This window comes from Panthera onca, chromosome C2 (assembly GCF_046562875.1).
Source record: "Panthera onca isolate mPanOnc1 chromosome C2, mPanOnc1 haplotype 2, whole genome shotgun sequence".
In the NCBI taxonomy this organism is placed as follows: Eukaryota; Metazoa; Chordata; class Mammalia; order Carnivora; family Felidae; genus Panthera; species Panthera onca.
In genome coordinates, this window is record NC_138347.1 from 81,742,778 (window position 1) to 81,769,072 (window position 26,295).

General features: G+C 38.3%; 1 protein-coding gene across 3 annotated transcripts in view; it reads left to right on the top strand.

Annotated features, from left to right (window-relative positions):
• IGF2BP2 (insulin like growth factor 2 mRNA binding protein 2) overlaps positions 1-26,295 on the top strand; it is a 156,547-nt gene that overhangs the window by 1,360 nt on the left and 128,892 nt on the right. For all 3 annotated transcript variants that reach the window (XM_060639439.3, XM_060639441.3, XM_060639440.3), the window contains exon 2: positions 502-562. In XM_060639439.3, the coding sequence (XP_060495422.1) occupies positions 502-562 (61 nt within the window). The remainder of the gene's footprint in view (positions 1-501; positions 563-26,295) is intronic.

The following is a 26,295-nucleotide window of genomic DNA, read 5'->3' on the forward strand; positions in this document are numbered from 1 at the left end:
CGGCCGGGACTGGGCTCTCGCAGCTGCGGCCCCGGGGTGGGGGGAGGTGGGTGGGGGGCTTCGGTGCGTCTTCTCCGGGCCACCGGGTGGAGAAGTCAGGGAGGGGAGCGCAGCGGAGCCCTCGGGGCCCGGGTTAGCGGAATGGAGAGGTGGGGGCCGGGAGAGGAGCGGGGCCGCGCCAGCCCTGCAGCTTGAGTTTCAAATGAGCTCATCCTTTCAAATTGGCGCCGCTCTTTATTAAATTTGTTTTTCCGGTAATGCCACCCACAGCTATACCTGGGGTCGGATCCGGGCTCGCGCCCTTCCCACCTCGTCCCGAGACACGGGGCGCCCACCTTGCTTCCCACTGGCAACCAAGTTTGCCCAGCTCGAGCCCGGTAGGAGACCCCTTGAGGGCGCCCGAAGGCGGAGCCCGAGCGTGGAGTTCTGTGCGTGCCCCTCCTAGACCCCCGCCGGTTTGATCTAAGGAAGGTTCTGAGTGCTTTAATTTCTGTTTTAAAGGTAAAGTGGAATTGCATGGGAAAATCATGGAAGTTGATTACTCAGTCTCTAAAAAGCTCAGGTAAATATATTTTGCTTAGTTATTTTGTGATAGGGCTTAACGTATAAATACCACAGTACACTCAGTTTTTTTAAAATGTGCTTTTATAGTTAAAAAACTGCTTTTGTTTGTTTTGTTGGTGGAGATAACGCAGTTTAGAAAGTTAGATTTTTTACTTTCATTATATAAGGTGTTTACTGTACTTGGAAAATATCTGGTGCCTTATTGGGGGGTGGGGGGTGGCGAACTCTAGCTGTGTGAAATTCGCTGGGACCGTTAAACTTGTTTATCAAAACTTGCCTCCCACCCCTCACTCCCACCCCTACCCCCAGCACAGTGGCTACAAATGCTTGTCAAGACTTCCTGTGAGATGTTAAGAGTAAATATTTACTTTGTCAACTAAATTGCTTAACTAAACTTCGCGATTAATTAGTTTTCTTTTTTAGATAGCTTAATGTTGAATAATAAAATAATTCAGTAAGAGGTCAGTATTTTGCATAGCACTGTAAAGAAGTGGGTTGTTTGGAATGGGTGGCAGTTAAAAAGCCAGACTTTTTTAGTCCCTGAGACTACTGAATATTGCTTCTGAGCGTTTTGTTGTTGTTGTTGTTGTTGTTGTTGTTGTTGCTTTTGAGATATGTTTGAAGCTAAACAAGTATCTCTATGAGTTCTGTAGCTACATTTAAGGGCACTGTTGTTAATGAAGGAGTAAAGAATTTGGTGGAAGTTGGATTTCTCCACAGTGATTTGCCTGCAAGAGAAATATCTCTGTGAGGAGAGAATGAGGGAGAACATCTTTGTTTAAAGCTTATTGTGGACTTTAAATTGGGCCCCTTTATTACTCATTCTAGATTTTTTTTTTTCTTCTCCCATGTGTTGTAACTTAGTTTATATCCCGTTCACATACATTTCTTCACCATTAGTCATTAAGTAGCTGGATTGAAAACTCTTAAGTCTTTGATTTGCCACCTTTACATTTTCTGATACTCAATAGTGCAACCACTTACTTGATTTTTGCCAGGATTGAATAGATTCTAAAACAAACCATAATAATTTTATAAATACTTAGATGTTTTGTTGAAGAGGTTTTAAAGAACTGTGGGCTCATTTTCAGATACTTTTATTTTAACTAAGCAACAGAATATCTTCTTTGCAAATGATTGTGGCGTATCAGAAAGCTTATGCCTTTAAAAAAAGGCAAAAGTTATGATTTGCAGTTTCAAATGAAATATAAAGCTAGTTTTTCTCTCTAGGAACAGATGTAATGTGTAGCTGATTGGTTTTTCAGTTAACTCTTCTAAATTTGTATACTTCTATATATATATGTGTGTGTACTTTTTTTTTTACCTGAGAAATCCAAGTTGAAGCTTTCTGATGTATTAAGTATTTATTAAGAAATTTTAATCACTCATCTTTTACAACACTTGAAAATTTGATGAAAATATTGAACAAGGTTTGAAAGAACCACCTAAAACATTTGAAGGGTTATTATTCTATAAATGCCTAATTCTATTGGCTGTATAGCTGTTCTGAGTCCTTTTTTGGGTTATAATTAATAAAAAAAATCACTAGAATTTTAACTTTGGTGAGTTGGTGTCTCATTTCATGTTATGAAGTGCATTATCTCATGTTGCAATGTAAGTAAAATACTAATTTAAAGTTACTAACATCTCCTAAGACTTCTCACAAGTATACTTCTTCTAAACTTTTTCTTTCAAAATGCAGGAGTTATTTGCTGTTAGCCAGAGTGTCATTTAACTAATTTTGTTGTGTTTATGTAAGAGTTCAGAATTAAAAGCATGTCCCCAATTTTTAGTATTAGTTAAATAAAGAACAAACTAGGACTTAAACAGCCTTATTAGTACAAGATTTCTTTGAACATGTGGGCAATATAAAATACCTAGGAGGTAGATTAAAATGCGCTGTGTATGATTCACTACACTGAGGACGTCTGACATACCAAATGTATGCATAAGCTGCTGTTTTAGAGGGTTGCATCATTTCTGATTGGATGGCTTTACTCTTTTTTTTTCCCCCTTTACTTTATTGGTTTAAAATGCAGGAATTAGTTACTTGTTCTGCAGGCTAAGGGAGAGATGTCTAATGACTGGTGTTGTGTACTGAGCTCAGACCCCTGGGATGAAGCAGCTGTATGTTCTCATGTACAGGGCACTACCACGGTGCTGGCTTTCAAAAAGCAGGGTACTGTGACATTTGAAACCAAAGCTTTTATGTTATATGGTGACTATTTTGGTGTTCCTTTGTTGCATTTCCATGAAATTTAACAAGTTAGAAGCAAATTTGTCAGCGTTAAGTCAGTTCTATATGTGGTTTTTGTGTTAGTTGAAGTGAAAATGTGAAGAAAACAATTCATCCTCATTGCTTGCTTACTTAAAAATCATTCAACAACTGAGTGCTCATTTTCTTTATATTGTTCTGATTTCTTTCTGCTCTCAGGAATGAGTTTTAATATTTACATTCCAAATAGACTTTTTAAAGCTAATGATAATTTGGGAGGAGATGTTTTTATCTTAAGTTATGAAATTATTGGCATGCCATTTGCTTACCAATTGGGTCTTTTGTTAAATGTCATTCTAGCATCATTTTATATGTGCTATTATAGTAGACAGACTATATAACCATTATATTCTCAGGGTCATCAGAAGTAGAAGACTCTTGTTTTTTTTTTCTTTTTGGCACATGTGTTTCATTCTTATTAGATGCAAATTATTTTAATGTAAATCATAGACACACCACCTATTTTTTACTTTCTAAGTTGGTTTCAGGCTCTGCTGAATAAAAATCTTTGGATCTTTTTTCTCTATTCATATTTCTTGGTAGTGTATATGAATCAAAGATTGCTTAAAGAGGAAGAAACTGGAAATTGGTTTAAAAATCTGTTAAAAGTTGTGGGAAATGCCTTGACAGAAATTTCATTTTTCATGTTGACTTTTTAGTTGGAAAAAAATATATATGTACATGTCTGTATATGTACCTACACACTTGCACACGCATACACACACACACGTGCACCCACATCACATATATTGTTTGGAGCTAGAACGTACGCTAACCTGAATGTGCTTTGTAACTAAAGTTGAATGATTCTGTGAGAAGCAAAACTTTCAAAAATGTGATTTCTGCCCACTGCTAGGAAGTAACCAAGTGGTGTAGACATGCTTTCACTGAGATGGTGTGAATACTATGAGATAGTGTAGGAAAAAGCTATGAATTTGTCTTTCATGAGTTAAAAATCAGTAATTGTGTTGTCTCCAATGCAAATGAATTCAGTCTCCTATAGGAATGTTAAAGAAAACAGTATCTCAATTGTATTTTGCTTGTATGTACTACATTGTGTATAGTTGAATTAAATACCAAAAAGAAAAAAAAAACAAAACAAAAACAAAAAAAACCCATCCAACCTCAGTCCCTTCCTGCAACAAAGGCTTTTGCTGCATCAGTTTTTAATTTTGAAAAGATTTTTTTTTAGGTTAAAATTATATGGTAGGCTTCTATTTAAAGAATTTGTTGAATTAAAAATTGATGCCTGAATTTAATTAAATAGATTCCATGTGTGGATATAATGTATATTAATATAAAATACATGTCAAACTGTAAGATAACTTTAATTTGGCTTTGAGTTGGACATTACATTTCCCATTTTAAAAAAAGCTAATAATTTTTTCATATGGTTCTAGGCTATGCCATAAACAATTACACATTTTTGTAACCTTTAAGAGATAAGTATTAGAATTAAAATAGAAGCAATAAAAAAAACAGTTGATAATTCAGGTGGTAGTGTAGGTTTAAAATTCAAGCTTACAAATATTAAAAAACTGGTCATTTGATGTTTTTACCTTATTTAGTTAAATATTAAAAGCCACTGAAATCTACAAATCAAAATAGTTTTTATGTACTGCTTGATTTTCCAATTTGTCAAATTCATCTCCATTTTAAATTTGTATTGTAGCAATTTATGAAAGTTTTAAATGGCTACATAAACATTAATTCTAAAAGGTGATTTGGTGATATGTGACGCATTTGTCAAATTGTGTTTTTTAAAATAATATTTCCTTGTAATTATGGCTGGGTATAAGATGACCAGTAAGGGATGGTCTCAAAGTTTTATTTTTTATTATTTCAACCTGAGATTACATAAAGATGAGAGAAGATTAGTAATATTTGTGTAGCACCTTTTATCCGTAATGATATAATGTTTTTTCTTTAAGAAGAGTTTTTATAAAGGACATTAGGCAGTTTGGAACTAATTGCATATCAAAATCAACATTTCACTATTTTGAGTAAATGTTTTTATTTTATGGAGGTTTATCCAGTTTTTCAAGTGGGGGGGGGTATGTAAATGATGTTGAAATGTGCATAAAAGGATAGGAACTTGGGCACATTTATTAAAAGTCAAAACTATGAAACTCAGATTTCTACAGGAACTATTTACACATATTTGATACTTCTCAGCTTTCTAAATATTTGCTGTCTATCGCTGAATCACTCTTCCAAGTCTTCTAATGGAATTCTCAAAAGTAGATGAGCAATTGGTCAGTTGTGAGAGGATATTATTTGAGCTAAGTGTGTCATCTCTGTGATTCAGTGGGGTGTGTGCACATGGGTGTCTGTGTGCGTGTGTGCTTTGTGGGGGACAGTAGTTTCAGACAGATGGTATCAGGAGGGAAGAGAAGGAAATCTTTAACTGAGCAACGATTGCTCTGGATTTCAGTCTTGACAGGGCAAATGAAAATTGCTAGGTGTTTGAACTTTGTGACAAAGGGAATCAGTATTTGCTTTGAGTGATGCATGACTCTTATAGGTGCTTAACCTTGTGGAAGCCAGGGCTCAGGTACCTGTGTGGCTTCTTCAGTGAGCTTGCTGCTGGGAGGACCATCCAATGCACAATCTATTCTTCCTTTCTTTTGCTTGGATATCCCTTCTCACTAGTAGAGTTAGTTAGCTCAGTGACTCTGTGAAGGCTCTGGTGATCTATAAGCCATTTTTATAAATGCTAGAAAATTAAAGATTTGAGTATGCATTTTCACTTAGGAATTCTATACTGTGGAAGACAGTAGATTATTTTACATAACAAGTACTCTGACGGAATCAATTTCATTAGAAGCATAGTATTAGACTGGTTTCTTTGGAGACTTAAAAAAGTTGAACTATAAGTTTCAAAATATATTTTTAAAAATTCCACTTAGATGCCACCAACGTGTCTTCATTGTTCTTTTCTGCGTTGAAGAACAGAGTAGTGTGACTTGGCTGAGCCAGTTTTTTAAACCAGTTTCCTAAATCTTTTAGTCAAAAGCATCATGTCTCAAAAGTTATGATTGACTTCTTAATTTGAAGGATGGGATAGTTCTGTTGAACAAAACATGCCCAAATAGTTTATTAGTCAAAGTTTATCCTTTTTACACTGAAATTCAAGTCCAATTACTTTGGGTAGTCATTCAAAACACTATCACTGAAGAAAAACATAGTAGCAAATAAACAACAAACACCTACTAGTAAAGATAACAGTGCTTCCTCCCAGTTATCATCATTAAAATATTTTTAAAAATCTTTTACTTTATAATTTAACTTCATGCTTACAAAGTTATAATTTTCATTTGGTGGCATGGACTCTATGGGTTCTATTTTGGGCAGCAAAATTGCAGAGTGCTCAAAGCATTATTTTTAAGGTTTTTCTTTTCCTGTTTTGATCATGTACTTTGGTCTTTCCATAAAATAGTGAAGAAAAATTATTTTCTTTTATAGAAAAATTCAGATTCTGTTGTGATTTGGCTTCTAAAGATGAGGGAGAATATAGTAATTATTTCTTTAATTTGGTGTAAAGTTTGGTGGCATATGGAGGTAAAGATTAAGTAGACCAGAGAAAATGGATGCTTTTGCACTCATAGCAGGCAGTCAAATCTAAAAGCTAACCCAGCTAACCCATCATTTAATAGATATATGTCTCCTTCCCAAGCCTCTATTTCTCACTGCATAATAAGGTTGCATTTTTGAGATACATTTTGTTCATTTATTCCTGGATTTCCTTGCTATTTATCTGTTCTATACTTTATTCTGAAGATGTGAACATTAGTTAGAATTGTTTACTCTCAAGAACATTTCATAAAAGAGGTGTTTTAATAAGTCCAATAAATGAAAAGAGTTCTGATGCATATTTTAGACTTTCTGATATTTACCTATATCATAAGAAATGTTGTTACCTAATGACCAGGAAAATATGCATAGGACCATTGCAGTGAGAATAGTATTTTCAGTTTTTCTCATTATCATATAATTAATGTGTGCCTTAGGGGGAAGCTTCGATTTTTAATTTTTGTTTTAAATGTGCTCAGAAAGGTGGTTTCATGATTCCATGCGTTGATATGTGAATAATGCTATTGTTATCTCAGAGAGATACACATATTTTTTATGGGCCTGCATCTTATATTCATATAATACTGATGATGTCCCAGCCTCTTCACATTATTTCATTTATTCCAAATAATTATGGGAAGAAGATGGGACAATTAATATCATCCCCTTTTTCAGATGAGGAAACTTAGTTTCAGAGAAATTTAATAATTTGCCTGAGGACACATACCCATTAAATAGTAAAGCTAGGGCTAGATCCTAGTCTTCTGATCCTCAGTCCACAGTGCTGAGACTTTTTTTTCTTCACTTGTTTAAATTAAAAAAGTCAATCTAAGTGTTGTATGGTTCAAAAGGTGCCATTCAAGAGTAATGGAAATAACTGAAAATAGATTTGTTTGTGAATGACCCTTTGCAACAATCTTACTCTTACATCATTCTGAATGATCTGTACTTTGTTATTTTTTTTAGGAAAAAAATAATTAGAACAGTCAATTTAAACATTAACAGCAGCATTACCTCCTTTTATCACCATGTTTGCCCATAGACAGAAATGGGGTTGGATTTTACTGTTGTTGTTACATTGCTTTTTTCAGTGGCTGCATTCCTTGTGTTAAGAAATAGAACACTGCCAGGGAAGATGTATCTCTCGACATCTTGAGCCGCACGCATTAGGCAGTGAGCTGTAGCCCTGGTTAAGACTAGAAGCCATGTGGAAAAGGAAAGTCTAGCTCAGGGAATTGCTTGGGTGGGTTTTTCCCAGGTTTTAACCAACCCATTGCTGGAGATCAGGACTGTGTTCTGGTTTGTTTTCCTGGTAACTGTCAGATCTTTCCCTAGATTTGGTGTTTCTCTGCTTCAGTTTCTGTACAGAATCTGGCCTTTGGCTTCTCCGTGGGGATGGAATGAGTATTAGTAGGACAGCATCCATGAGGTTTTCAGAGTTCCTCATTAATGACATAATCACTCAAAAACATATACTAAATGAGCATGTTAGGTACAGTCCATTTCCCCTTAATTGTAAACTTTTCCTGTATTTATCCTCTTGTTTCCTTTAACTGTTTTGTGCTATCATATTTATATGGTGGTGGAGGGAGGAAGGCATGATCAAGAAAACAATAGGTGAAAAGATTATTTTCAACCCCCCCCCCCCCATTTCTTTAAGTTAGTATAGTCTGGTGTAGGGTGTTGCATGTTCTGTGCACTTCTGACTTGGAAAATGGGCGAAGGAAGGTAACTAGTAGTTAAAAAGCAGCTCGAAGGGTGGGTGATGTGTATTGAGGAGGGCACCTTTTGGGATGAGCACTAGGTGTTGTATGGAAACCAATCTGACAATAAATTTCATATATTGAAAAAAAATAAAATAAAAAGCAGCTCTTGTCTTAGGTGCTACACCAGGCCTTCTGTGTATCTTATTTTATCCTCACCACAGCCGGGGAAGATCTGTACCTCATCCCTTTTACAGATAGGGCTGTGAAGCTTCTGACTCAAAAGCAGCCCCTCCTTTCACCTGACAAAACCTGCTTGCTTCAAAGAAGCAGTGGCCCTATTACCTTTCCTGCCTCCTAATTGGAACATAGTAACAGCACTACTCCTCCAGCAGGAGCTGTGATAATGTTTGCATAGGTCACAGGGTAACTTTGTATATTTTTCCCAATGCAGAACAAAAAAATCTACATGTATACAACAGATATGCTGAGGAAGATAAGAGGCTGAAGTCCACTATATATTTAATTTAATATAATTGAGAAACAACTGAAAGTGTTAGTCATAATTGGAGGGCACTTTCTGAAGTAGTCTTACTGTAGGGGCATTAGTAATTATAAAAGATAGATGTTTTAAAAAATCATTGTGGCTGAAAATGAAGTGTAAAAAAAACCAAGACATAATGTGTATGCATTGTGGGGAGAGGTCTGTATTCATGCCTTTGGCTCAAGTATATTTTCTTAAATCCTGAAAAATACAGCCTTTTTTGTCTAGGACCTAGAATGTTGCACAAAGTTTGGCATGCTTTCATTTTTATCTGTACATAAAAATGGCTTAGAGAAGGAAAATGGGGGATTCTCACAAATTGCTTTTCATAAGATGATTCATCTTATTAACATTAGAAAATTTTAAACCTTTTTGACACATGAAAACAGTGAAAGCACAAGGAGTAAGAAGATCTATATGTTCTTTTTGATACAATACTGAAACCTACTATACAGTACATTGGTGACTTTGTTTTAGGTAAACAAGGTGGAAGTTACAATCATACTGTCAATGAAATAGATATGCAAGAGTTGTGCATCTAGATATAGATGTTATTTTTTTGATAACATAACTTTATGAACTTAATTATAGTGAAAAATAAAAATAATGACTTTTCTCAGTCAAGAACCTCTAATAGAGCTTAAAATGTTATCAGAGAAGACCTTTCTATTAACTTGCTACCTCTTCTCTTTACTCTTTCTTTGCCTTCAAAAAGCACACCAAAAAAAAAAAAAAAAAAAAAAAAAAAAAAAAAAGGTAATTGAACGGGGATTCTGTGGACAGGTTAACCTCAAGCCAATTCACAAAATAGAAGATACTTTGAAAAAGCTCATGTGAGGACAGGCTGTAACTAACTGTGTTATATGGAGACCTTTTACTTGAGTCCCTCCTGATCTTTGTGATTTTAACAATGCATATTTGAGAAATGAATGTTTTCCTTGTCATTGTGTGGATAAGATTTTGGAGTAAAATGTGCATCTTTGAGAGAGTAGGAGATAGAAGATTAGACAGTTTAACACTGAAAAAAAAATGCACTTTAACCTCTTCAGTTAGAAAGAAAGAAAGGAGGAGGGAGGAAAGGAAGGAGGACAGGAGATAGGCAGCCATAGGAACACAGGTGACTGAGTGGACAGTGTCATGTAGCTTGTTCATTCTCTAATTCCAGAGCATGGGGAAAGACTGGTACTCACTGATAGTGTGTACAAGACAGTAAGTGATTCCAGCGGTGACAGCAGGACTGGAAATCTCACGCAATTTGTTCTTTTCTTTGACATTTAAAAACTCTAGGAGTATGTGGCTGGCTTGCCCCACAAAAGGTTTTGCATTTCTTTCTATGAGGCCCTGTACTGGCCACTTCCTCTCTCTCTCTCATTCTCCTTCCTCTTTGCATTTCTGTGAGGATGGCTGGGCAGGGCTGGAAGGTGCTTGGTTTGTAGGCCTGCCTCCAGCTGAGTGCCCCCTAGGTGGCTGGGTTTGGGGAAGCCAGGAAGGCATGTGTGCGCTTGCTCAATGTGTTGGAATGTATGGGTTCTGTGGCATATGCTTACCCGGAAAGTGCAGCAGGCAGGCAGGCAGACAGACAGACAGACAGGCGCACACACACACACACACACACACACACACACCACACACACCACACACACACCCCACACACACCCCACACACACATTCCTCAGTGGTAGTGGGGGTCAAATGTTGGCTTTTTGTGAGGAGTTGAAAGTTTGGGAAGGAATTTCCCAGTGTTGAAAGTTTGGGCTACTTTCCCGCCCCACTAAAGTGCGATTGTATTTATTCTTTGTAAAGGGAAAACATCTTGGGGTGCCTGGGTGGCTCAATTGGTTGGGCGTCCAACTTCGGCTCAGATTGTGATCTCGTGGTTTGTGGGTTTGAACCCCGCATCGAGCTCTGCACTAACAGCTCAGAGCCTGGAGCCTGCTTTGGATTCTGTGTCTCCCTCTCTGCCCCTTCCCCGCTCACACTGTGTATCTCTCTCTCTCTCTCTCTCTCTCAAATAAATAAACATTAAAAAAAATAAAGGGAAACCTTTTTTGTTGTTTTTTATTTTTTGAATACTGTTGAAGGATAGAAAAAAAATTTGTGGATGCATAAATAATCTGGCCCTTCTCCTAGATCTAGCTGTACTCTTTCCTCCTTTCTCTTCATACTAATAGTAATGTCTTTGAATAAAGGACACTGAATTTTTAAAATAAGCTTTTGAAAACTTTGAGTTGTGCTGCTGCTAAAGATGATAAAATCAAGGATCTTTAGAAACCAAGTTTTAAGCTCAGAAACGTAGGATTTAGTCTCCCTCTGAAGGAGTAGATACTCCTCAACCGAAATACTAGTTGGTGAATATTATTTTTATTTGTTTGCCCTTAATATTTTTTTTTAAAATTTTTTAACGTTTATTTATTTTTGAGACAGAGGGAGACAGAGCATGAACAGGGGAGGGTCAGAGAGAGGGAGACACAGAATCCGAAACAGGCTCCAGGCTCTGAGCTGTCAGCACAGAGCCTGACGCGGGGCTCGAACTCACGGACCGCGAGATCATGACCTGAGCCGAAGTCAGCCGCTTAACCGACTGAGCCACCCAGGCGCCCCTGCCCCTTAATATTTTTAAAAAGTTACATTCGTTTTTTTATTCACAAAAAGTTTGAGATGACAGAAGTGCTGGTTACTCAATTATTTTAAATAAAGGAGGTAGGGATTTAATTTTATGAAGTAGGTAAGTGAAACCAACGTTTTGTTTTAAGGGTTCTAAAAGATTGGGAACAGGTGGTTTGTTCTAATATAATTCTTTTTACATCTTAGGAGATTTGCCAGGGAAGAGTTAGCTCTTTGGCTCATTGATTTTTGTATTAATGGTTTGCTGTGCATGTCTGTTTCAATAATGATTTCAAAACAACAATTTTGATATTGAAAATTTGTGGCTTTAGTTCAAATGTAATGATTATGGTGAAGATGTTAACACTACAGCCTTAAAAATTTCCAAGCCAAAGTGCTTTTATTCCTTATGGCAGTACTTTTAACAGTATGTTCCACAAAGCCTTAGGATTCTGAGGAGATGTCAAATTTATGGGAAGGAGGGAGTGGACAATGTACCTGGGAGACCCTGGCTTCTTAACTACTTTCAATCAGAACACAGCTACATTCATTGCTGTTTTATATATTGGAGTTCAGTCTAGAATTGGGTTCAGAAAATGGATTTGCCACTTTGAGAAATAGTTTGAAAGTTATCTGTCATATAGTATATAATTTTGGGCCTTGAATCCATTCCTTGTTCAGGCATTCCCGAAGATCCAAAGCTCTTTCTTGAGGAAAGTTTAGACCCTACCTTTGCTACTTCTGAATCTACTTTCTGTGGAATGGCCTGTCACTTTTGCTTTAGTAACAAATGTTTGTTTTGCCAACTGCATGCCAGACTACTAAATCTTTGGATTTTTCTATAATCAATAGCATAGAATGTTTGCCTGTCAGGAACTTTCTAGGGAACTCCTTGGCCAGTGGTTGCACTCTGGTTCTCAACAGAGCCATTAGCGTCAACTGACTTTGTTGAGTGATGGGTCTAGTAACATGGGATCCACTCACTCATCAACAACAAGTTTTTGCTTCAGGAGGTCCAAGCAGGTTGGCCCACCTGCCTCTTCTTCAAGCAGAGCATCCCTACTTGATATGGTATCAAGCAAGGTATATGGTGTGGTTCTAGGTATGAAGCAGTGATCTTCAAAATATTTTCGACTGGTGTGAATGGACTCCTAAGAAGTCAGAAAGGACATAAACCATTATACTCTAATACATCCTTGCACAGTATCAGTTCTGCATGCATGAGTCTTGTTCAAAAACAGGATGTTACTTCAAACAATATATATTATTCTCTCAGTGATTTCTTAACCTGTGATCAAGGACTCTTGGGGGCAATCCTTAAAGTCCTTGGACTTTGCTTTCTGTGTTATTTAAAGAGCTTTTTAGATGGTTTTCATGCTGAGAGAGAGAGAGAGAGAGAGAGAGTGAGTGTGAGAGAGAGACAGACAGACAGACATGCACATGGAGGCTTTCCCCTCTGAGCTCTGCTCTTTGCCCTGTACTCCATTGTTCCAGCTTCCTGAAAACTGGTCTTCGAAGATTGCTGATGTCACATCATATATCCAAGTTTTGTTGTAAGACTGTTACAAGAAACCACCATATATTTACCGGGATCCACACTCAAATACTGGCAGGTGATATAAGGGGTAGTGAGGGGAGGGGTTTCTATGAAGTACAGGATGGCTATCTCTTCAGTGGGCTTCAGCCAGCTACTACCATGTGGAAATGTAAGGCCAGTGTTCTCAAACCTGGTTTTTCAAAAGAAGCTGGAAGTCAGAGTTCTTATGTTAAATATTGGCAACAATTCAAACATTTTTGTAGATACTGTGAGGGTCAAAAAGATGATAATTTGTGGGTTGAAGCTGGCCCATGGCTTGCTGGTTTGCAGTCTCTGCCCATGAAAATCTGCAACTTCTGTAAAATACTGTTGAAGACTCTCTCCATTATGTTTAGTATCTCCTACCCTTAAGGCTTGTCTGGGAGTGAGAGGGAAAAGTTCTTCTCTTCATAAACTGGTTAAACTTGTATGTCTTATCTAATGATGATGATAGCTCTTTGGGAGCTCATTTGCAGCAACCATCCTTAGTCTAGTTAGTTTTCTGGAATAATTTTTTTCCATTATAAAGTACCTTATACTTTTGGGGCGCCTGGGTGGCTCAGTCGGTTAAGCGTCTGACTTTGGCTCAGGTCATGATCTCACGGTCCGTGAGTTTGAGCCCCGCGTCGGGCTCTGTGCTGACCGCTCAGAGCCTGGAGCCTGTTTCAGATTCTGTGTCTCCCTCTCTCTCTGACCCTCCCCCGTTCATGCTCTGTCTCTCTCTGTCTCAAAAATAAATAAATGTTAAAAAAATTTTTTTAAATAAAAAAATAAAGTACCTTATACTTTTAATTTTATGTAATAATTTATTGTGTTTCTGTTATATTAAATCATCTGAAATCCTTTTTTTTTTTTAATGTTCATTTTTGAGAGAAAGAGAGAGACAGCACTAGCAGGGGAGGGGCAGAGAGAGAGGGAGACACAGAATCCGAAGCAGGCTTCAGGCTCCGAGCTGTCAGTAGGTCACAGGGCTCGAACCCACGAACCGTGAGATCACAACCTGAGCCGAAGTCAGGCGCTCAACCAACTGAACCACTCAGGCACCCCTGAAATCCTTTTGTAAATTTAGAATGTATGTATGCTGAATATGTGACAATCTTAGTTTAATGTATATGCTATTTCATAATGCCTGTTCATGAGAAAAAATTAGTCCCTGTTTTCCTATAATTGGAGGAACATATTTCCACATAAGTTTCAATTATACACTCTCCAGTTAAACACTGGGCCAACTATAGGTAATGTTTTAAACCACTTTCTAAGAAAATATGATTCTCATATGTCTGGCAAACATTTTTTTAAGTAAGAACTTGAGTTCTGCCTCCAAGTGAACATCTAGGATAAGGCAGGTAGTTTTAAAGCATAGAGTGTACTTGGCAGGAAAATTCAGTGGTGAAAAGTAGGGCTTTTAAATATTTTGAAAAATGTTTTGGTTACTCTTGCACTTTCTTGTATTTAAGTTGACAAAATTGAAAGCCATATAGATGCTGCTTCTAGGTCCGGGGTGCAGTAAATACTCATTAAGGCCAAAGTAAATGAAAACTACCAGTTACCTAAGGGACCTTACCAAAAAAAGCCAAAAAACAGACAAAACCACCACAAAACAAAAAAGCTGCTAGGACAGTTGGATTAGCATTTTAAAAATGTGTCTTTTTATTCTAAAACTTACATGAATGAAATAGCTCATTAGCAGTCACTATGATGGTGAGGTAAGTATATGTCTTGGAGAATGTGAGTTCTCAGTTCATCTATGGTAAGGCACAATAGAGTGACATGTAGGTGTCTGGGAATTCAGGATTTCATTTGGCTTCCTTCATTTGTAAAGGATCGAATGGTCATCGGTTCCATTAAAATAGCCAACTCTGTTTTTTGGACTGGTCTTTTGAACCTTACCATTTTGAAGTTCCATGAGATCTTGCTCTTGTCTTATTTTTTAATTCCACTGCTGCAGCTTGAATGCCTTGAAAAGTGGAATGAGCTGCTCATTAAATATCTTTCAAGTTTTAAAAATTAAAGCCATAATGTATCATTAATAATTTGCTTTTATTTCTTCTTTTTATTTTCAAATGGAGGGCAGGGAGAAATAGCAGTTCAAAGTTTTTACTCTTGTGAATGGGTTTTTCAGTCTTTGTACTGAATCTTTGGCTTAAGTGGAATGAAATCTTCATGGGCATTTTACGTACAAAGGCCCTTTAAAACATGAGGTATGTGGGGAGCCTGGGTGGCTCAGTTGGCTGAGCGTCTGACTTTGGCTCAGGTCATGATCTCACGGTCCGTGAGTTCGAGCCCCGCATCGGGCTCTGTGCTGACAGCTTGGAGCCTGGAGCCTGCTTCGGATTCTGTGTCTCCCTCTCTCTCTGACCCTCCCCCGTTCATGCTCTGTCTCTCTCTGTCTCAAAAATAAATAAACACTAAAAAAATAATTAAAAAAAAAAACCCAAAACATGAGGTATGCTGCAAAGAACAGTTGTACAGGGCTGCAAAATGAGTATTGGAAAGCAGAACTTTAGATTTGGTGTAACCAGAATAAGTTTTGCAAATCAGTCTTTTTAAAAAAATTAAGGGTGGGTTGATCTTAGTATTGTTAGACTCAATGTGATTACACAAAAATACAACTTCCTCTCTAGGTATTTCTTTCTCCAACCCAAATTACATTAAAAATCTGCTGGGAGGGGTGCCTGGTGGCTCAGTCGGTTAAGTGTCTGTTGATCTCGGCTTGGGTCTGGATCTTGGAGTCGTGAGTTCAAGCCCCGTGTTGGGTGTGAAACCTACTTAAAAAAAAAAAATAATAGAAGAAAAATCTATGTATATTTTTTAAGAAACAAAAACAAACCAAAACACAGAAATAGCAGTCCTCTTATTTCAAGATAGTAGGAAGATACAAGCAAGTTAAGTTGTGTTTTTATGTAGTAACTCAAAGATGATCAAGTTAAGCAGACAGTATCTGAAGTTGTTGTGGGAAAAAATAGACAAGTGCAAAAAATGGCAGAATTTACCAATGGCTGAGATAATTCATACCCAAGGAAATGAATGATCTTAAATGTTAATTGCAAAACAAGATACTGTCAGCTGTTCTGTATTAGTAATCTATTGATGCATACAGATTACCCCAAAACTTAGCAATTTAAAGCAGCAAACATTTATTATCTCTCACATTTTCTGAGGGTCAGGAATATGGCAGCAGTTTAGCTGGGTGATTCTAGCTCAGCATCCTTCATGAGGTTGCCATCAAGCCTGCTCATGTGGTTGTTGAAAGGCCTCAGTTTCTCTGTGGCTGTTGGCTAGAGCTTTCAGCTCTTCACAACACGGGCCTCTCCTGAGGTCTGCTCACAGCATGGCAGCAAGAGTAACCCAAGAGAGCTGACCCCACACTGCCTTGTACCACCTAATCAGTGAGTTGCACATCAGCACTTCTGCCTTATTTTGTTTGTCAGACATGAGACACTAGTCTACCCCATGCTCAGTGGGAAGGAGTTACTCAAAAAGAGAATACCAAGAGGTGGGAATCATTGGGGGGAGCATCTAGGATTTAACTAAGTCAATCAGGAAAAGTCAACAAATCAAAGAGAGACTTGCTGGGGCGCCTGGGTGGCTCGGTCGGTTAAGCGTCCGACTTCGGCTCAGGTCATGATCTCACAGTCTGTGGGTTTGAGCCCCGCGTCGGGCTCTGTGCTGACAGCTCAGAGCCTGGAGCCTGTTTCAGATTCTGTGTCTCCCTCTCTCTGTGACCCTCCCCCGTTCACGCTCTGTCTCTCTCTGTCTCAAAAATAAATAAACGTTAAAAAAAAAAAAAATTAAAAAAAAAAAAAAAGAAATTGTTAAAGAGAGACTTGCTTAGTCTGGGGCGTATACTGAGGAGAATAATCTTCTATTAATACTCAGCCCCTTTTGGAATAAAATGAATTCCTTATAAAACACCAGTAATAACAATTGTGGATTACTGAATCCTTTTATAATTCTTATTTAATTTTTCTCAACACCTTCTAGGGTGAGGAAGACACTACTGTCCTTATTTTGCAGATTAGGGAACTGAGGCCCAGACTGTTCACATTACTTAGACGGGATCGTATATTTAACATTCAACCCGAAGTGTTCCCCCCCCCCCCCGCCTTTTTGACTCTTTTTTTTCTCTCCTCTAAAGAGTGAGTTACTTTCTCTTTTATAAAACGCAACTTAATTTTTTCCTTTCAGATTCATCTGAAAGAGCTGAGTTTTTAAATGTTTAATTGAAAAGTTGAAAACCCTGTTCTTGTATCAATAAAGATGTTAGCTACTTTTCTGCCAGCAGTAAAATAGCCTTTTTGCTATTTTTGTAATGGGTGAGGTCTGATTTCTCCAAAATTGTGCCATACTGTGGTTAGCCATAGTCTACAAGAGGAAAATATATTTACCCTTCTTTAAAATCATTGGTTTTCTAAGAAATATGCTATTTACCACACCAAATCTGAGTAAATCTTTCTGAGACAAAATGCAGTGGTCACTTTGATACCAGACAAGGCCAATTCTCTCCCCCACTAAAAATGCAGAACATCAGGCCTTCAGATCTTTGGTATCTACCTTTATTATACATTTATCTCTTGAGGAAATTTGATAGTGTTTTTGGTGTTAGTCATATCCATGTTGGTGCTGAAAGGTTCACTCTGTAGCGGTGTCTTGCTAAACTCATGCAATCCTATCAACATTGCCTGTAGAATGTCCTATGACTTCAGTCAAATATAGTATTTTAATAGGCCCATCTTTAAATTTTCATTGAATCTTGGTGCTTACTTTACTTGCATTGCGTATTCCCATAACCCATTTAACCTTTTCTCCTAAAGGTCCTGATAACATGATAGTGTGGAGTGAGGAGTTATTTTGGTTCTTTCCTTCTGAATTTGTGTAGACTGAGGTTTATGGAGTGTTAGGGTCCTTTAGGAGTTACTGCTCTCTAGGAAAGATAGATACTTTTTATGTTGTTAAAAAAAAAAAACCTTTGGGGTAAATACTGAATTTTTTACACACTGTATATTCTAGTTAAACAAAGTTTATTCTGAGTTATCCTTTTTGAGAGAGGATTGCCCCTGAGTGGGTTCTTGACCCCTCCTTAGTTTAAAATCTTGATGTATTTTTTTTTCACAAAACAATCAAATGATTACATTAAAAAATTTTTTTTCTCCAGAGATTTTAGAGAGACCCCCCCCCCCCCAACTGCTTCAGTGGAAGGACCAAGTTTAAGATTTATTTCAGATTTTTGTCATCTTCAAGAGTTAGGAGTATAAAGGTGAGCATGAACAATTCTGGGAGCTCAGAGGACCAATGTGATATGTAACTCTACACCTTTTTTATTATTTCTGTAATGTTTAAATGCCAGTAGATATTTGCCCAAAGAAGTGTATTTTTTCTTATTCTTCCTCAGTGACTTATCCTCTTGTTATAATCCTAGCCTGGGGAAGAGGGAGGAGGGAAACAGTCAGAAGCCATCTAGTGGGCTGAAGTGCCTCAGATGACCTGCTTGGATCTCATATAATCTCAGTTATTCCTCCTCAAATTGCCTCTCCAGTTGGTTTGTTTTCCAAGTCTTAGAAAAGCAGAATTGCAGGTAAAAGAGAATATTTCCTGCTTGGTCACGTGATGGAGCCTGGTTCCTCACAGAGCCATGTGGGTGTCTCTACCTGCAAAACACCTCAACATAAGAGCTGTCCATATAGTTCCAGTTAGGACATCATTCCTCTGAATGTCCCTGGGTATGTGTAGTGGCCCTTGTGTATGGTTGTGTGTTTTTTGGAGACTTACATGTCCTGGTTTTTCAGAAGTGCTTCTGGGCTAATTCAGTTGTTATCTGACCCTCAGACATTCACTATTGTGTCTAACAGCCTAGGGACCACATAATGTAGAATGAATGTTGTTGGGCATTTTTCATCATCAGATGCATCGGGTCCTCTCTGAAAACAGAAGTATCAATTTTTCTGAATTTGGTTGATGCTGTTCAATTCTCAACCTGAGTTTATGGTTTGAATTAAATACATTGAAGCTTCATTGATGCAGGTTAGGGAAGATCAATGATAATTCATCAAATGTCTGAATGGGCAGATTTTTTTAAAATTTATATTATCTTCAATTAAGTATTGCAACCTGAGTAACAAAATTTTGCTAAAGAGCAGTCCTATCAGACCTTTTTATTGGATATAAAAAATGATTTCTATTCATCATATCAGTTATATGTAAATACTTCTGAAATGTGTTTAAATAGCTTATACTCTTGAGTACTTTAAATTTCCCTCTTATGATCTTGTTTGTATTGATTCTTTGGTTGAATAAGCACCCCTTCCCCTCTTTTTAAGAAAAAGGTAGAGTAGATTCCAGTTTTGTGCTATAACAATTAGAATTCATGACATTTCACTCTTCAGTGGGTTATAATATAATCTCAGTTTTTTGTAGGTTTCCAGTGCCCTTGAGATGCAAATAATTTAATATCTGAGTATTATCCTGTCCTAGAAGAATTTAGGATGATGCCTTTGTAATTTTCACATGACAAAAAGCGGTTAAAAAAATCCATCCATTCAGAAGAGAGTTCAATTCAAATCATGGCAGTCCTGTGTCACTTAATTGCCAGAAAATGAAGGTAATTTTGATCAGAGTAATTACACCTTAATAAAATGGAAATACCTCTTTCAGTACTTTTATTTGGTTAATATTCATCAAGAAGAATCTAATAACCCAATAGAACTTTAATTTGGGGGCTGTTGTAGTATTAAAAAAAATTTTTAACATTCATTTTTGAGAGAGACAGAGTGAGTCGGGGAGGGGCAGAGAGCGAGGGAGACACAGAATCTGAAGCAGGCTCCGGGCTCTGAGCTGTCAGTGCAGAGCCTGATGTGGGGCTGGAACCCACAAACATTGAGATCATGACCTGAGCTAAAGTCGGACGCTTAACTGAGTCACCCAGGCGCCCCTAATTTGGAGGCTGTTTAAAGTATCCAATAGAACTTTAGTTTGGGGGCTATTTTATTCTTTTTAATTTTTTTTTAAATTTATTTTGAGAGAGAGTGTGCACACACACATTCAAGCTGGAGGAGGGGCAGAGAGCGAAAGAGGGAGGAAGGGAGGGAGGGGGGTGGAGAATCCCAGGCAGGCTCCTCAGTTTTAGCACAGAGCCAGAACGGGGCGGTGGGGAGGGTGAGGGTGAGGGGGTGCTGGCTGGATCCCATGAACTGAACTGTGAGATAATGACCTGAGCCAAAATCAAGAGTTGGATGGAGCCTAATCGACTGAGCCACCCAGGTGCCCCTGGGGGCTGTATTAATATTTGATCATTTGACATTTGATTCTGTACTACCTTTACAGGTAAAATTTAAATACATTTTAGTTTTGAAGGAAATACTGTGGGTAACTTCTAAGATTGAGCCTAGCAAGCTACATTTTTAGAGCTAGGATGATAACCTTCAATATCCAGCTGTTAAGTAGAAGAGGCTGCCTGGGAGTTGTGTTCTAGTGGGAGGTATAGAGCCTGTGGTCTCCTAACCCCTACTACATCAACACTCCAAAGGGTACTTCCGGTGTTTAACTTCTACATTCATTTCAGTTCTTCTAGCAACGAAAAAGTGTTTGTGGGTGTTTTCATCTTGAGAAAAGCTTTTACTTCTGGATTATTTTCTCTGTCAGGGGTCTTTAGAGACCTAAGCTTTGTTGATAGTGCTTCAATCTGGCTGGTGGGTAAGAGTTCCATACCTAGTTGGTGATGTTGCATTTGGTTTTGAAATTCACTGCCTGCCAGCTCTCAATACCTCAGGTGAATGTCACATAATGTCCCAATAATTTAAAAAATGTTTTTGAGACTCAGTAAGGAATTCAAGTTATTTCAACTCAGAAGAGCATTACTTGAGCACCTACTGTGTGTTTAGCCAGAGTGCAGGGCACAGTATATAGGATGCAGAAGAAGCCAGCCCTCAGTCTCCACATTAATGAGCTAGGTTTGGAGGAGTCTTACTCTTTCCAAATTCACAGAAGCAAACCACGAGGAAACTGCTGCTTTTCGCCCTTACTGTCCCTGTACCAGCTTAACGGGTTACCATATTTCTGGTTAGTCAAGAATACTTCTCAGATGTCTGTGGTGTGTTAAGTTTGGAAGAGAGCAAGACTCTCAACCTGAAATTGAACCTACCCCCACCTTCCCCACCCCACCTGTATGCATCCCTGGGTGCGTTAGGTTTCCCTTTCAGATTACATTTTTTCATCACTTACTCCCAGGTATTCATCCACACTTATGTGTGAGGCATTATGTGTTAGGCAATTATTGTTGTAAAAAGTACAAAGGTAGATAAACCATAGAATCTGCCTTCAGGCTGGTAGTAAAATTAGCCTGTAGTTCCTGATCACACCTCTAATGCCCAAGGACAAAGTCCAGGTGCACCCTCGTGGGGCAGGAAGTACACTGCACTGCTATTGTTAAATTTGTTTGGGCAGTGGAAAACTGGCAACTGGGCGATCCCCTTGAAGATACAGGTGTAAGGTCCTCTCCTGTGTAAAGATCCCCCAGCTCCTTCTGAAATGTTCCTCTCAGGTTCTCACTATTTCCTCAGCCGTCACCAGCCTGACAGTGTAGTTATCTGTGTGCACAGCAGGCCTGTCTGATAGTCTCCTCACTGCTCTAGGAAATAATGATTTACTCACGGTGTGTGCCCAGCCATCACATAGCTGGTGCTTGCTAATGGTAGAAGTGAATTGTCCGATTTTTATCCTGGTTTAACTTTAGTAACTCAAATGCTTAGGGAATGGTACATTCTGATAAACTAAGTCATCTGTGGTAACTGATGATTAAGCAGAAAATCCTTTCTTTGGCTTGCACTGTTGAAAGCGTTTCTAAAATCTTAGATCTCACTGTATGGAGGAGTGGTCTAATATATTAATCATCAAATTAATTTAGAATAAAATTAATTTAGAATATTGTTCAGCTAGAGAAACTTTAAGGCAGTCCTTTTGTGTGGTCTTTTGACCATCAGTATCACCTGGAACTTGGTAGAAATGCAGATTTTCCACCATAGCCCAGGCCTCCTGAATCAGAAATTCCTAGGTGGGTCCAATAATCTGTGTTTTAACAAGGCCTTTACGTGATTCTGATACACTGAGTTTAAGAGCCACTGGTATAGGTCAATTGTTCTGAATCCTGGATTGGTATTGTAACTACTTGGGGAGCTTTATTTGAAAAATGAAGTCCCTGAACTCATCTCCAGAAATTCTGATTTATTTGGCCTGGATAGGCCTAACATACCTATTTTTTAAGTGCCCCCAGGTGATTCTGATGTCCAGCTAGAGTTGAGAACCAGTGATGTAGGGGTGGAACAGAAATTTGGAACTTACTCCACATTATCCTCTGCAGCTCTCTTAAAAAATAAATCCGGGGCACCTGGCTGGCTCAGTTGGAGGAGCATGTGACTCTTGATCTTGGGGTTGTGAGTTCGAGCCCCACACTGGGTGTAGAAATTACTAAAAAATAATAATAATAAACTTAAAAAATAAATCAAAATAATTCTTCTTTCACCTAAAGAAAAATTTACATTTATATTTTGCTTATCAGGGTCTCATTGAACAAGCAGTCCCTATTTTTCATGTCACTGCCTTAATAAAAAAGCAAGTGTTTTTATGCCAGTGGTATTTTCCCACAGGAATAATGTCATATTTGGGTGTTAACTTCCTGATCAAGGCCTTGGCATCAAATAAATCATAGATGGGACCAATAATATATCATAAAATCAATGATACAATAATTATAAACCTCTATGGTCATTTAAAATCATAATATTATGCTCCATGTCCAATAAAATCATCATAAATGTGGTGTGCAACCTAGGATTGCCCGAGATGTCTCAGGGCCATAGAAAAATGCATGTGGTTGTGGTAAACACAGTTTCCTGAATCTATTATGTAATAAATATTTATTAACACTATTTGTATGTACTCTTAGAATTTGGAGAGGAAAGATTCACATAGGCTAGGTCTCTAAAAATGTCCAAGGAAGTCTTGGATGGATGCCTTTTCTACCAGTAGACTGATCCAGGAGTAAGCTTGAGGGTAGATAAAAATACTGGGGTCCAATCACCGTCTGCTGTTGGTGGAGGTAGTTAATGTGGGTGTTTCTATCCCTGAAAAGCTCTTCTTAATGAAAGGACTGATCTAAGATTTCTCCTCTTGGCCTTAGTTCCTTCAAAGTTCTGCCTCTCAGCCAAAATAAAGGTAAGAGAAGAAATGATGTGATCAGTACACTTGACATTTGACTGAAAAGCCGTAAGTTGTTAAATTGTTAAGGCCTGCTTTTTGAGGGAGAGACTTCAGATATTCTCTTCAGGGTGGTCCAGTTGGCATAGCAAGGTGAGAGTACGGGGGAATGGTGTGGTGGAAGGATCCCTGGACTTGGGGCCTGAACACCCAGTTCAATCTGGCTGCGCTCCTTAGCACCTGTGTGACTTTTTTTTTTTTTTTTAACATTTGTTTTTGAGAGACGGGGAGGGGGAGGGGAGAGGAAGAGAGAGAGGGAGACATAGAATCTGAAGCAGGCTCGAAGCTGCGTCAGCACAGAGCCCAACATAGGGCTCAAACTCAAACCGCGAGATCGTGGCCTGAGCTGAAGTCGGATGCCCAACCGACTGAGTCACCAGGTGCCCCTTGTGTGGCTCTTGATAGAACACCTCTCTGAGCCTCTCTCTTTTTTCCTGTAATGTGAGCAAGAACACACCTCACTCCCAGAATTGTAAGGATTGAATAGGTTAATATAAGTAATTGTACCCAGCAAGGGAAGCTTTCCATAAAAGTTACTTTAAGTAGTTGAAATATTGACTGGGGAAATAGATGAGGAATTCTGTCTGTATAATGCCGCTCTTGACCCTCGAGTAGAAAGCCTGCTTCCTGATGGGTACTCAAGCAGATAGAGTTCTGGGAAGCTAGGGAAAACAAGGTGCAAATCCTTCCTGAGAAAGACAATAATAACGTCCATAGCTTGGGTCTTGGAAAGGCCCAGGAATGGCTGGAGTTTGAGTGTGTTGTCATACTTGTAGCCAGGTCTGCATGTTGACTCTGAGCGCATTGTCAGTTAGGGATCTTGGTGACTGTCTGTTGCTCAGTAACTAAAGTGTTGTTTGGACCAAACTGTTGTTTCAAACTTTTCATGGCAGGTATTCCCTGTTGATTCTGAGCTCAGTGGTGTGCATTGATATCAACTACTATAAAATAACCACAAATTCATAGTGACTTAAATGAATCCACAGTGACTCAGTATACAGGTACTACGTTCTAGAAAATTCTAAAGCAATTATCCAATGTACTGCTAGGGAAGATTATTGCCTGTTATATTAGTCTCAATGATTTTTTTTCTAGCTCAAGTGTTCTCCTTGCCCTTGGACTCTTGTTTCAAGAATACATTAAGTTCTTTAACTAGAAACAGTTCTTTAATTTTTAATATGCTGCTTATTCAAACAGAAGTAAAGGAAAGTAAAAAATGATGAAGGAACGTAGTACTTCTCCAAGGTTTTCCATAGATTCCTAGAACCCAAAGAATCCATAGACCTTAGGGATTACCTAGACCGCTCTCTCCTCCTACTGTCTCTCCTTAATGCCCAGAGAGGTAAAAAAAAAATGTTACATTGGACATTAATACAAAGTCATTCTCCTCATTGTCATTGCGATGCTTTTTCTTCTACCTCACACAGCCTTTAAATGAGTTCTCACAAAATTTGGGTTTTTTTTTAATGAATATAATTTATTGTAAAATTGACTTACATACAACACCCAGTGCTCATCCCAACAAGTGCCCTCCTCAATGTCCATCACCCATCTTCCCTCTCCCCCACCCTCCCATCCACCCTTAGTTTGTTGTCTGTATTTAGTAGTCTCTTGTGGTTTGCCTCCTTCCCTCTCTGTTTGTATCCGTTTTTTTCCCTTCCCTTCCCCCATGGTCTTCTGTTCAGTTTCTCAAAATCCACATATGAGTGAAAACATGTGGTATGTGTCCTTTGACTGACTTATTTCACTCAGCATAATGCCTTCCAGCTCCATCTACATTGCTGCAAATGGCATGATTTCATTCTTTCTCATTGCCAAGTAGTATTCCATTGAATATGTAAGCCACATCTTCTTTATCCATTCATCAGTTGATGGACATTTAGGCTCTTTCCATAATTTGGCTATTATTGAAAGCACTGCTATAAACATTGGGGTACACATGCCCCTATGCATCATCACAGAATGGGAAAAATTTGTTTTTAAGTAAAGCTAAGTTCAGGAACAAAACAGTATTTTTCATTTTCTTGAAGAATTCATCAACCAAGATGATTTAGTTTTTTTTTTGTTTCCTTTGAGATACATTTCAGAATAGCACTGGTATACCATACAATCCAGCAATTCCGTTTCTGGGTATTTACCCAAAATAATTAAAAGCAAGAACTTGAACAGTTATTTGTATACCTATGTTAATAGCAGCATTATTCACAATAGCCAAAATGTGAGAGCAGCTTATATTGACAGGGGCGCCTGGGTGGCTCAGTTGGTTGAGCATCTGACTCTTGATTTCTGCTCAGGTAATGATCACAGGGTCATGGGATCAAGCCCTGTGTCAGGCTGAGAGTGGAGCCTGCTTAAGATTCTCTCTCTCTCTTTCTCTCCCTTCCTCCCTCCCTCCCTTTCTCTCCTTCTGCCCCCTCTCCAGCTTGCTTTATCTCTCTCTCTTAAAAAACAAAAAAAGTCCATTGACAGATGAATGGATAAACAAGATGTGGTATATACATGCAATGGAACATTTTTCAGCCTTAAAGAGGAAGGAAATTCTGACACATGCTATAACATAATTGAACCTTGAAGATATTATGCTAGGTGAAATAAGCCAGACACAAAAAATAAAATACTGTATGATTCCACTTGTGAGGCGCCCAGCGTATTCATGTTCAGGGAGACAAAGGAGAATGGTAGTTGCCAGGGGCTGGGGGAAAGGGGAGAATGGGGAGTTACTATTTAGTAGGTACAGAGTTTCAGTTGAGGAAGATGAAAAATTCCTGTAGATCGATGGTGGTCATGGATACACCAGACTACCACTGTATTTAATACTGTTGAACTATACATACTTAAAAATGGTTTATAGAGCGCCTGGTGGGCTCAATCAAAAGAACATTTGACTCTTGATCTTGGGGTCATGAGTTCAAGCCCCACATGGGGTATAGAGATTACTTCAGTTTTTTTTTTAAATGGTGTAAATGGTAAATTTTATGTTCTGTATATTTTGTCACAATAAAAAAATGTTGGGGGAGAAAAAGAGGTGATCTTCCAAATAAAGTCAAGACTCTGAAAGACTTAAAAAAAAAAAAAAAAACACAAGGAAGGGAACTAACTGGCTGAATGAGATGATAAAGTCTGGTGGAAGGAATGCTGGTCTAGGCTCTAATTCTGGTTCTGTCTTTAACCAGCTCTGTGACCTACCCATTTGGCCATTACTTTTGTC